Source organism: Oryctolagus cuniculus, chromosome 7 (assembly GCF_051225735.1).
Source record: "Oryctolagus cuniculus isolate XC-2025 breed Fujian yellow rabbit chromosome 7, ASM5122573v1, whole genome shotgun sequence".
Lineage (NCBI taxonomy): Eukaryota > Metazoa > Chordata > Mammalia > Lagomorpha > Leporidae > Oryctolagus > Oryctolagus cuniculus.
In genome coordinates, this window is record NC_142873.1 from 78,573,601 (window position 1) to 78,585,865 (window position 12,265).

General features: G+C 45.3%; 1 protein-coding gene across 11 annotated transcripts in view; it reads left to right on the forward strand.

Moving 5' to 3' along the window:
• Nucleotides 1-185: 185 nt before the first annotated feature.
• Nucleotides 186-12,265, forward strand: part of EVI5 (ecotropic viral integration site 5) — a 235,525-nt gene continuing 223,445 nt past the window's right edge. For 7 of the 11 annotated variants that reach the window (XM_017346082.4, XM_017346083.4, XM_017346084.4 and 4 more), the window contains exon 1: nt 740-1,240. In XM_017346082.4, coding sequence (XP_017201571.1) covers nt 1,199-1,240 — 42 coding nt within the window. In that variant the 5' untranslated portion in view covers nt 740-1,198. Of the gene's footprint in view, nt 674-739; nt 1,241-12,265 lie in introns of those variants that run through there. The other 4 variants (XM_008264880.5, XM_070078034.2, XM_070078035.2 and 1 more) reach the window with 1 other exon arrangement.

Sequence of the window (12,265 nt, forward strand, 5' to 3'; positions counted from 1 at the left end):
TACCTCCCAGGGGAGCTCGGGGACGCTTTCGAAGCCTGCGCGTCTGCACCGCGTGCCCGCAGCCCAGAAGCCAGGCGCGTGGGCGGCGCGGCCGCGCGAGGCCCGCAGCCCCGGGCGCCGCGGGGTCGCTTCTGGCTCCCGAGGGGGTGTGTCTTCTGCAGCTCTAACAGGGAAAGGGGCGGTCCAAGCGACTGGGGAAGTCAGCAATCTGCAGGGCCGAGGGCTGCTGCTTTGAAAGAGAGGCGGAGGAGCGCGCGATTTCCCCGCCCCCGCTCCAGTCGGCCCAATCCCTTCGGCTTCTGCTTTCCTCGGCCAGCCCGCCCGGCCCCTAACCTGCTCGAACCCATTATGCGGTAGAGGCGGCTGGGTCCCTTTAAGGCCCTGCCGCGCCTGCGCCTTGGGCTTTCCTGACGCGGCCGGGCCGGACCCTGGAAGAACCGGCGGGCGGCGGGCGAGGGGCTCGGCGGTGGCTGAGACGGCAACGGTGCCCGGAGGACTGGGTGAAGATCGGGAGGCGGCCCTGAGCCCCCGAGCCAGCGCGGTGCGCCTGAGGACGCGGGAGAGGACGGCCCGCGGAGCCGAGAGCGGGGCCGAGGCTCTGGGACGCGGCGGCGCGGCTGCCGGCTGCATGGGAAGTTAATGTTTACAGCGAAGTCCACCCAGCGTTTCCAAGGTGAGGGGGCGCTGCGCCAGGCCGGGGCGGGCGGCGAGCCCGGGGTTCTGAGGGGCGCGCAGCTGGGCCGAGGCGCGGCGGGCGGGGGCCGCCGCCAAAGTTGCGGAGCGGGCGCTCGCGGCCCCGCCGGGGCCTAAGTTCCCTGCGGTCGCCGGCTCGTCTGCAGCCGTCGCCCGCGACCCCGCTCCTGGGGGCGCCAGGGAGGAAACCCGCCGGCGGGTCTTCCTGCGAAGTTGCGGGGAGGCGGGGAGGCGGAGCGGCTTCGGGGGGCACTTCCTCGGGAGTCCCGGGGAAGCTGACCCCCCACCCCCCACCCTCGAGGCCACAGGTCCGTTCCCTCCGGGTGACCTGAGGTGGGGTGAGACCGCCTGCGTGCGCCCTTTACTTGCGAAGTTGGCGTCTGTGTGTGGCCTCGGGGATGCCGGCGCGGCCGCGTCTCCGGGCAGGTGATGGACAAGCCAGGTGTGCCAGGCGACTCCCAGGGATGCGCTTGAGGAGCGTTTGTAGCCATCACTGAATCACCTTATGACTAGCGGGGCAAGCCTCAAATTAACCACAGGATTTCCGGTAGGTTGGATTGTGGTGCCGGTGTTGGTGTTACGGTTGCTGTGATTTTTCGCTCTTTTTTCATTCTGTCTGTCTTTGGGCGTCTTAGATCATCTCAGTCGGTACTGTTTCAGTGACGAGTTAACCCGAACTTTTGGAATGGCTCCCTCGCTTTTCTCCTGTCTAGGCTGTCAGGGTCGTTTCAAAAAAGCACCAGCATTTCTTGCAAAGATATCTTTTCTTTGGGTCGCAGTGTGGGATAATAAACTCCTTTCTTTGCTGAGAGAATGAAGCCCAGTGCTTCATGAACTTGGAGAAAAATGATCTCTTGGTAGTCGTTATCTTTGTTTCTCGGCTGGTATGTGTTAGCAGCTTTCTTTTTGCTTTGGAATTTCACTAGTAAAATTTTGTCTTTGTCCCAGAAACTCTCTTTCTGTTCTGAAAGGCTAACCTTGAGCTCTCTGAGAACTTTGTGTCAAAGAAATATTAGAAAACTTGTGACAGTACAATATACACACAAAGTTCCCAATGCTGAGTGTGCAGGTAATGAATTTTTACTAAGTGAACCACCAGAGATTAGAAAATAGAACATGACTAGGAGGGGTGTATCTGGGAGAATAGTTAGCTTTTGAGGTGAGTGGATGTTAAACTTTAGTATTGGATATTGTTGAACAATCTTGAGGAATGCTATTCCAGTTGCCCCACGTTTGTGCTGATGCTTGTGGCTTCAGAAAATTGTTGCCATTCTGGTAGAGGTGCAGTTTTATAGCAGTGTGGTTTTATTTTGCATTTTCCTGGTGATTGAGGTTGAGTATCTTTTATTGGCCATTCCGGTGTCATCTTGTGAAATGCCTAGTCTTTTAGCTTAGTTTTCATCGGTATGATTAATATCAATTGATTTATAATTCCTTATTCTAGATATGAGTCTCTTCTGGTTTATATAATGCATTTGTATCTTGTCTCTCTCTCTTTTTTTTTTAAAGATTTATTTATTTATTTGAAAGTCAGAGTTACACAGAGAAGAGGCAGAGAGAGAGAGAGAGAGAAAGGTCTTCCATCTGTTGGTTTACTCCCCAATTGGCTGCAATGGCTGAAGGTGTGCGGATCCAAAGCCAGGAGCCAGGAGCTTCTTCCAGGTCTCCCATGTGGGTGCAGGGGTCCAAGGGCATGGGCCATCTTCTACTGCTTTCCTAGGCCATAGCAGAGAGCTGGATCAGAAGTGGGGCAACTGGGTCTCAAACCGCTGCCCATATGGGATGCCGGCACTGCAGGTGGCGGCTTTACCCACTATGCCACAGCGCCGGTCCCTTGCCTCTTCATTCTTCTAATGATTTTTTTTTTAATGTTGAAATTCCTAGTTTTTTTTTTTTTTTTTTTTTTAAGATTATTTATTTATTTATTTATTTGACAGAGTTCCAGACAGTGAGAGGGAGAGACAGAGAGAAAGGTCTTCCTTCAGTTGGTTCACCCCCTATATGGCCAGGAGCCAGGTGCTTCTTCCTGGTCTCCCACGTGGGTGCAGGCGCCCAAGCACTTGAGCCATCCTCCACTGCCTTCCTGGGCCACAGCAGAGAGCTGGACCAGAAGAGGAACAACTGGGACTAGAACCTGGCACCCATATGGGATTCCGGCGCCGCATGCGGAGGATCAGCCAAGTGAGCCACGGTGCTGATCTGAAATTCCTAGTTTTAATGAAATAATATTTTACAAGTCTGCCTTTCTTTCTTTCTTTCTTTCTTTCTTTCTTTCTTTCTTTCTTTCTTTCTTTCTTTCTTGTTCGTTCATTCGTTTGTTCGTTCGTTCGTTCGACAGGTAGAGTTAAAGACAGTGAGAGAGACAGACAGACAGAAAGGTCTTCTTCCATTGGTTCACTCCCCAAATGGCTGCTACGGCTGTTGCTGCGCCGATCTGAAGCCAGGAGCCAAGTGTTTCTTCCTGGCCTCCCATGCGGGTGCAGGGCCCAAGCACTTGGACCATCCTCTACTGCTCTCCCAGGCCACAGCAGAGAGCTGGACTGGAAGAGGAGCAGCCAGGACTAGAACCCGGCGCCCATATGGGATGCCAGCGCTGCAGGTGGAGGATTAACCAAGTGAGCCACGGTGCTGGCCCCATTACCAGACTTTTTCTTTATGGCTGCTGCTTTTTGTGTGCTAGCCTAAGGATATGAAGATATTTTTCTGTGTTCCCTTGTAGAAATTTTACTTTTTGCATTTAAGGCATACAGTTTACATTTAATTCTAGATGGATTGTAAGAATTGTCTTTGCCCACTTGAAAGGATAAACTGCATGATTCACTCTTTATGATGTGGATATCTGTTTGACCCAGTGCCACTGATTATTATTACAACAATTTTGTTTACTTCCATGTTATTTGAAAGAGAGAAATCTTTCTGCTCCTTTATTCCCCAGATGCCCCCAAATAGCCAGGGCTGGGTGGGGGTGAAAACCAGGAATCTGGGACTCCATCCGGGCTTCCACATGTGTGGCTAGGACCCAGAGTACTTGAGCCATCATCTGATGCCTCCCCGGTGGGCATTAGCAGGAAGCTGGATTGGAAGCAGAGTACCTTGGACTCGAACCAGGCATTCTAATACCAGTTGCTGGCCAAATCCCTGCCCCCTAGAACCATTTATTGAAAATACCATCCTTACCTTCTGTACAGTGATACTTTTTTCATGATCAGATGAATCTGTATGAGTAAGTATGAGTCTGTCTCTGAACACTCTGATTTGTCACTTTATTATCCTTGTACTGATACCGCTGTATTAAAGTAACTTTATAATAAGCCTTGATATGTGACTTTGATCCTTATAACTGGGCTATTCTTGGCTTTCTACACATCCATATAAGTTTCAGAATCTGCTTGTCAATTTCTACAAATTTTGGAATTGGAATTGAATCTGTACATTACTTTGGGGAGAATTGACTTTTTTTTTTAAGGTTTATTTATTTATTTGAAAGGCACAGTTAAAGAGAGGCAGAGAGAGAGAGGTCTTCCTTCTGTTGGTTCACTCCCCAGATGGCCACAATGGTTGGAGCTGTGCAAATCCAAAACCAGAAGCATGTGCTTCCTCCTGGTCTCCCACATGGGAGGGACTCAAGGACTTGGGCCATCCTCTACTGCTTTCCCAGGCCGTAGCAGAGAGCGGGATCGGAGGTGGAGCAGCCAGGACTCAAACTGGGGCCCACATGGGATGCTGGCACTGCAGGCAGCAGCTTTACCTGCTATGCCATAGTGCTGGCTCCATTTTTTGTTTTTAAGATTATTTTATTTACTTGAAAGGCAGAGTTACAGAGACAGAAGAGATCGAGAGATCTTCCATCAGCTGGTTTACTCCCCAAATGGCTGCAATGGCCAGGACTAGGCCAGTCCGAAGCCAGGAACTTTTTCTGGGTTTTCCATGTGGGTGCTATGGCCCAGGTGCTTTAGCAGGGAGCTGGATCAGAAGCAGAGCAGCCAGGACTCAAACTAGTAGCTGTATGGGATGCTGGCATTGTAGGTGGTAGCTTACTTAACCTGTTAAGCCACAATGCTGGCCCCGAGAATTGACATCTTAACAATGTTAAGTCTTTGAATTTATGAATGTGGTATAGCTGTCTACTTTTTTATTAATCTCTTAAAATTTCTCAAGGTAGTGTTTCATAGTGTTCTGTGTAGAAGTTTTGCACATCTTTTGTTATTTATTCTTAAGTATTTGATGTTTTTCATGTTATTACAAATGATAATTTTAAAACATTTGTGACCATCATATAGATCTAAAATTGAAACTTTTCAGTGTCTCTGGGATGATTTTAAATTAATTCTAGATGCGATTCTTTATCAAATTCTAAATCTTTGTTTTTTATTCATGACTCAGTCCAAATTATACTTAGTGTGCTGTGATATTGCAGGTAGTTTTGCATGGTATTTGTTTTTGTACAGTGTCTCCTGTGGCAAGTCGTTGTGTTAGGCTCTGGGGATACAAAGCTGCATCAGATGCTGCTCTTGTCCTTAAGGAGCTTATAGTCTAGAGGGTGCAGTAGAAGTGAAAGACATTGTTCTTCAGTAGGACGCATACCAGGATGGAAATTGGTTTGACAGCATGCAAAACAGGGCACCTAAATCAAGTAGGGGCATGGAGAGGAATGGGGTAAAGTGGTTCCTTCTTATCTGCAGTTTCACTTTCACAGTTTCAGTTGCATATGCTCAAGCAAGATCTGAAAATATTACCTGGAAAATTCCAGAAATAAACAGTTCAAAAAAATTTTGAGTTGTATGCCGTTATGCATGTTGAAACCTCACTGCCCTGTCTGGGAAGTGAATCCTCCCTTTGTCCAGCATATCCACACTGTATACACCACTGTAACCTAGTAGCCACTTTTAGTAGCCATCTTGGTCATCAGATGGACTGTCTTTGGTATTGCAGTGCTTGTGTTCAAGTAACCCTTATTTTGCTGAACAGTGGCCCCAAAGGACAAGAGTAGTGTTGCTGATAATTTGGATATTCCAGTGAGTAGCTGTAAAGCACTTCCTTTAAGTGAAAAGGTGAAAGTTCTTGACTTACTAAGGAAAGAAAAAAAAAATGTGTGCAGAGCTACCTAAGATCTGTGTTAGGGACAAATTTTCTGTCTATAAAATTATGAAGGAAAGAGAAATTTGTGCTGGTTTTGCTGTTGCAAGGCAGACTGCCAAAGTTATGGTCACAACGTGTGGTAGGTCCTTAGTTCACACGGAAGAGGCACTGTATGAGATTTCAGACTTCCACACCACTCGGGGTCTTGGAATGTGTTCCCCAGAATAAGGAGGGGAGCTGCTGTGTATGCTTGGTCCTGAGATCTGGGCAAAGGAAGTAGACTGTGGGTCAGGGCTGCCGTTTGCTAAACGTGCTTTTGCTTAATCTCTTGGCTTTTGGTCTTGATCCTCACTCTATTATTTTTTTGAGTCTAGAATCTTTACTTTCCAGGGTTTCTGGAGGAAAAATTTTTGAGAAGCTCGGGATAGTGGTATAAAAAGGAACCTATACCTTATACTGATTTAAAGCCACTATGCTTCTCGTGAGCCCATGCCCTTCCACCACTGAACTGGACAGTGCTGGACCTGAGTGAACCAGATTGTCTTGCTTCATGACCCTGCTGCAGGCTGGCAGATTCTGCTTCCTCTTCTCTCTTCAATCACTTATTCCTCTGTCTCTTTTCTTGTTTCATAAATGCCATATCTTTTTTTAAAAAAATTTATTTACTTGAAAGTCAGAGTTACACAGCGAGAGAAGGAGGGGCAGAGAGAGAGAGAGAGAGAGAGAGAATGTCTTCCATCCACTGGTTTACTTCCCAATTGGCCACAACGGCCGGAGCTGCACCTATCTGAAGCCAGGAGCCAGGAGATTCCTCCAGGTCTCCCACGTGGATGCAGGGGCCCAAGGACTTTTGCCATCTTCTACTGCTTTCCCAGACCATAGCAGAGAGCTGGATGGGAAGTGGAGCAGCCGGGACTTGAACCGGCGCCCATTTGGGATGCTGATGCTGCAGACCGGGGCTTTGACCCACTGCGCCACAGCGCCGGCCCCAGATGCCATATCTTTTCTTACCTGGGGATGTCAAAGATAGTTCTTTTACGTTTTCTTTTTCTCACACAGTTTGCTTCCTCCCAATTACTTTTTGTTTGTTTGTTTGTTTGGTATAGTCTCAACAGTAGAAACTCCCCTTATAGGTCTGGTAATCCTCGGTTGCCTGTTCATGATTAAGATTTGGTAGCTAGAAGCTGATCAGAAGCCCTGAGCTTGTAAGTATGGCTTTTTTTTTTTTTTTTTTAACTTCTGGTTTTACCCTATAATCTAGAATCTGAAGCAGTGATTCTTAACTTTGGCTGCACATTAAACACATTAAAATCACATGGAAAGCTTTAAAAAAGCTAGACTCAATACATCAGAATCTCCAGGGGTAGGGTTCAGGTAGCAGTATTTTTGAAAAATTCAGATGCGGCTACATATAATAAAATGCATGCAATTTAAGTTTACATTTTGATGATTTTTGCTGTGTAGCCAGTATAAGATTCAAGAGCAAGGTGAAAATCTGAGAAAATTCCTTCATGTACCATTCTTTTATGTCCCCATTTCTTGCTCAAAGCTGACCACTGTTCTGATTTCTATCTCCATAGATTAGCATCCTTATTTTTTTTAAGCTGCCCAAATGATTCCAGTGTGTGGCCAAGACTGAAAGCCATTGTTCTGGAGGACTAGCGAGCCTGTCTCCAGTGTGTGTCTTTCCTTTGGGCCTGATTTTCCAGAGTATTTTCCAGTTTTCTGCTTGGAAGATTGAGGTCTGGTTGCCAGTGTTCTGGCATTGCAGTCAGTGAGGACTGGGTAATGCGCAATAGAGCGTTTCGTAGGGAGGGTCATATAATTTATCTCTTTTGGTTAGTATACCTACTAACGGTTAGTGTGTCTTCCACCATGTGGGATTTACCCTGCTGAGTTGATAAATCTCCAGTCATCTACCGTGATGAGGGTAGGACTGTTCAGCAGCTCAGAGGAGATCTAGTTTTCCACCTGTTCAGCGTTTCCCTAGTTCATTCTTATTTTAGTCTCCTTTCCCCTCTCTGTTCTGGCAGTTCTTGAGCCTTTTGAGGATTTTGTGATGTAAACTGGGTTTGTTTTTGGTCTTCAGAACTGGTAGTTTATAATTTAACTGATCTGGGGCCTGTGCTATGGTGTAGTGGGTTAGGCCACCATCTGTGGTGCCAGCATCCTAAGTGAGTCTTGGCTGTTCCACTTCCAGTCCAGTTCCCTACTGGTACTCCTGGGAAGGCAGAGGAGGATGGCTTGAGTGCTTGGACCCCTTCACTCACGTGAGAGACCTAGAAGAAGTTCCTGGCACCTGGTTTTGGATCAGCTCAGCTGCAGCCATTTGGGGAGTGAACCAGGGGATGGAAGACATCTGTCCTTCTGTCTCTCCCTCTCTCTGTAACTCTCCCTCTCAAAATAATAATAAAAAAATTAACATCTTTGGGCTAAGTAATTATCCAACTTCTTTCTAGCTTCTAAAATTTTGTTACTCTTGTCTCTTTTTCCATTCTTCATGTGCTTATGGTTTATGTCCTAAAAATAGCATAAAATAGCAATAACGAAATCTTTATTCTTGTTTAGTAGAGTTTTGGGAGAAAGCAAAATTAGATGTTTGTGTTCAGTCTGCTGTCTTACCCTGGAAGTGTACTTTCCGTTTTATAAAAGTGTTGCTGTTTGTCCTCCATTGTTGTCTCCTCTTGATGGGGTTGCACTTTGAAATACTTGTGTAAGTGTCTACATAGTGTCAGGAGAAAGACACTATTGGGTCAAGTGGCTGTTTCTTTAGAAGTCCCAAAAATTTTTTAGAAGTACTCATTATCTCAGAATCTTATTATCTCAAGATTGGAAATGATTTTAAAGAAATCCAGCCTTGTGAGCTATTTGATACTTTCTGTAAAGTCATGTCAAGCCTAAAATGAGGGAAACTCATGTTGGGAGGAAATGAGTGACTGGAAAAATGGATTGGACTGTGGATCTCTGTGATCCCTCAAGGCAACTTTTTGGGATAGACTTTGACTCTGAAGTTCATGATTAAGTGAAATTATCCTCAATATAATAGGTTTTCTTTTGGGCTAAGTTTTGTAATTTAAAGTATTCACCTTTAAGTTTTATCCATCCTTTCCTGTATTAAAATGTTCTCATGATGCAAGGGGATGTGTTTTTTTCTTTTAAAATTTATTTATTTATTGGGGTCAGCGCTGTGGCGCAGTGGGTTAATGCACTGAGCTGAAGCGCCCGCATCCCATATGGGCGCTGGTTCTAATCCCAGCTGCTGCTCTTCTGATCCAGCTCTCTGCTATGGCCTGGGAAAACAGTAGAAGATGGCCCAAGTCCTTGGGTCCCTGTGCCTGCGTGGGAGACCCGGAAGAGGCTCCTGGCTCCTGGCTTCGGATCAGCGCAGCTCCAGCCGTTGCGGCCATCTGGGGAGTGAACCAGCGGATGGAAGACCTTTCTCTCTATCTCCACCTCTCTCTGTAACTCTTTTGAATAAATAAAATAAATCTTTTAAAAAAATTATTTATTTATTTATTTATTCAAAGGCAGAGGGACAGGGAGAGAGAGAGAGAACACGATCATGATCTTCCATTTGCAGGCTCATTCCTCAAATGACCACAACAGCCAGGTCTGGGCCAGGCCAGAGCCAGCAGCCAGGAACTCCATTCTGGTCTCCCTCATGTCTGTCAGGGTCCTGAATACTTGGCCATCTTCTGTTGTCTTCCCAGGAGCATTAGCAGGGAGCTGGATCAGAAGCTGAGCAGATGGGACTTGAACCAGTACTCTGGTTTGGGATGCAAGCCTTGTAAGCTGTGGCTTAACCTGCAGTGTCATAAAGCCCATTCCAAGTATGGATGGGTTTTTGTTTATTTTTTGGTAAAGTTGTAGCAGAATAAAAAGCTGTCAACACCAAATTGCTCTTCAAATTGATTTTAACAAGTTTTATACAAAAATCTGCTTCTGTACAAAATGCTCACTGCTCCTTTTACTTTACCACAAATGAATTGTTTTACATTTGTGTTTGCATATAAAATTCAAGATATCAACGAGGGATGACTCTGGCAGTTACTACTATGTTGTAGTATGCTAGTCCTTCTTCATTGGAAATATGTAAGTTAGCTAATTTGCATTTTGTAGATAGATAGAACCTGTTGACTGTGCCTTCATAAGCTTGCATTTCTCATTATTGCAACTTGCCTTGTGTGGTTTTTTAAAATTTATTTATTTATTATTTTTTTGACAGAGTTAGAGACAGAGAGAAAAGTCTTCCTTTTTCTGTTGGTTCACCCCCCAAATGGCTGCTAAGGCCGGCATGCTACGCTGATCCGAAGCCAGGAGCCAGGTGCTTCCTCCTGGTCTCCCACATGGGTGCGGGGCCCAAGCACTTGGGCCATCCTCCATTGCACTCCCGGGCCACTCCCGGGCCACAACAGAGAGCTGGCCTGGAAGAGGGGCAACCAACTGGGCGCCCCGACCGGGACTAGAACCCATAGTGCTGGCGCCGCAGGTGGAGGATTACCCAAGTGAGCCGCGGCGCCAGCCTTGCCTTGTGTGTTTATTTCTTGAATTTCTGTTTATTACTTACTGTATCTGTACCTCAAGAGAGCTTTCCTTGCCTGTGCTGTTTGCAGTAAACTTTTTTTTTTTTTTTTTTTTTTTTAAACAGGCAGAGTGGACAGTGAGAGAGAGAGACAGAGAGAAAGGTCTTCCTTTGCCACTGGTTCACCCTCCAATGGCCGCCGCAGCCGGTGCACTGCGCTGATCCAATGGCAGGAGCCAGGTACTTATCCTGGTCTCCCAAGGACTTGGGCCATCCTCCACTGCACTCCCTGGCCACATTAGAGAGCTGGCCTGGAAGAGGGGCAACCGGGACAGAATCCGGTGCCCCGACCGGGACTAGAACCCGGGGTGACGGCGCCGCTAGGTAGAGGATTAGCCTATTGAGCCACGGCACCGGCCGGCAGTAAACTTTTAAGTGAACAAAGACAATGTGGGCTTAGTAGTTGTTAATTGTTCTTTGTACTCATCCAGTCCTTACAGCTGTACTCTGAAAAATGTTCCCTAAAGCTGGTCAAACTGGCTCTTGTCTGAGTTTCATTGTTGGTTTTGCTATTCAGTGTCCTGTAAGTTCATTACTAGGACTCTCTCCATAGGAAACTGCTAGCCCTTATGTTCTTGGAACGGACTTTGCTGAGAGATAGGAACAGAACTGGCTTTGTGATGGATCATTGTGTTTTTGTTTGTTTGTTTGTTTTGTTTTCAGTTTGTTCATAGGAAGGTGTGAGGATGAGAATTTTGTCTTTCAGTTGGTACGCAGATGATTAGTTATTGTCTTGTTTGGCCTTGTATGGATCTTTAGCTATTCCAAAAATGAATCCATTGTTTTCATAAATGATGCTTGTAAGTTTACTGAAACATTGTTAACAGATATTAGATAAAATTGTAGCTTTAAGAAAGAAATAATTATGTAACATGATATTTGAATAGAATACATGATAAAGAAGAAAAAGTATTATGTTCAGGTATACCAGATACCAGGGTTGAGAAGACTGCTGAGAAGACTGATGATAAGATAGACATTGATGTATGTTGAGAATGAACTTCAATAAGTTCAGGGAATAAACCCCTGAAAAAGATAGTTCTTTGAATGCTTATTTGGAATGCATGTAGAAACTTTTTGAGAATATGGAAAAGCATCTGTTCTGTTGAAGGAGCGAGGTTATATTTGAGGAGGCCATCAAACATGGTACATTTATGTTTAACATTCAAGATCAGAAAAATTAGCAAATGACCTAGAAGTTTATATAAACATCAGAGGTCACACATTTAGAATCCCCTGTATGTCAAGCAGAATGATAGATATAGAAGAGATAATGCAGACTTATATTCTGTGTAGACAAAAGCCCTTGCTCAGAATTTGCAAATCAAAAGAAGACCCAGTTAATATATTCTTGTTTCTGAGGTGATAATTTTTTTAAAAGATAACGTAGCAATAGCTTAATTTTTCTTAAATTTTGAGACTTTAAAAATTACTTAATTTATTTGAAAGGTAGAGACGAAGAGGGATAGAGAGAGAGAAACAGACTAACAGAGACAGAGGTCTCACTTCTACTGGTTCACTCCCTAAATGCCTGCAACTGCAAAGGCTGTGCTATACTGAAAGTAGCAGCTTGGAACTCAGTCTGAGTCTCTCTTGTGAGTGGCAGGAACCCAACTATATCAACTACTGCCCCATTAGCAGGAAGCTGGAATTGGGAACAGGAATGGAGCTGGGACTTGAACACAGAAACTCTCATATGGGATGCAGGCTGCATCAAATGCCCACCCTTTGAGGCTTTTTATAATTAGTTAAGGAAAAATGCAAATATGTTTTAAATCTTAATGTTTTCTTAAAAATTTTGTGAGATAAAATATAGGTAGTAAAATACACAGTTCTTGAGTATACAGATTAATGAGTTTTTTTTTCAAAGATTTTATTTATTTGAAAGTCAGAGTTACACAGAGAGGCAGA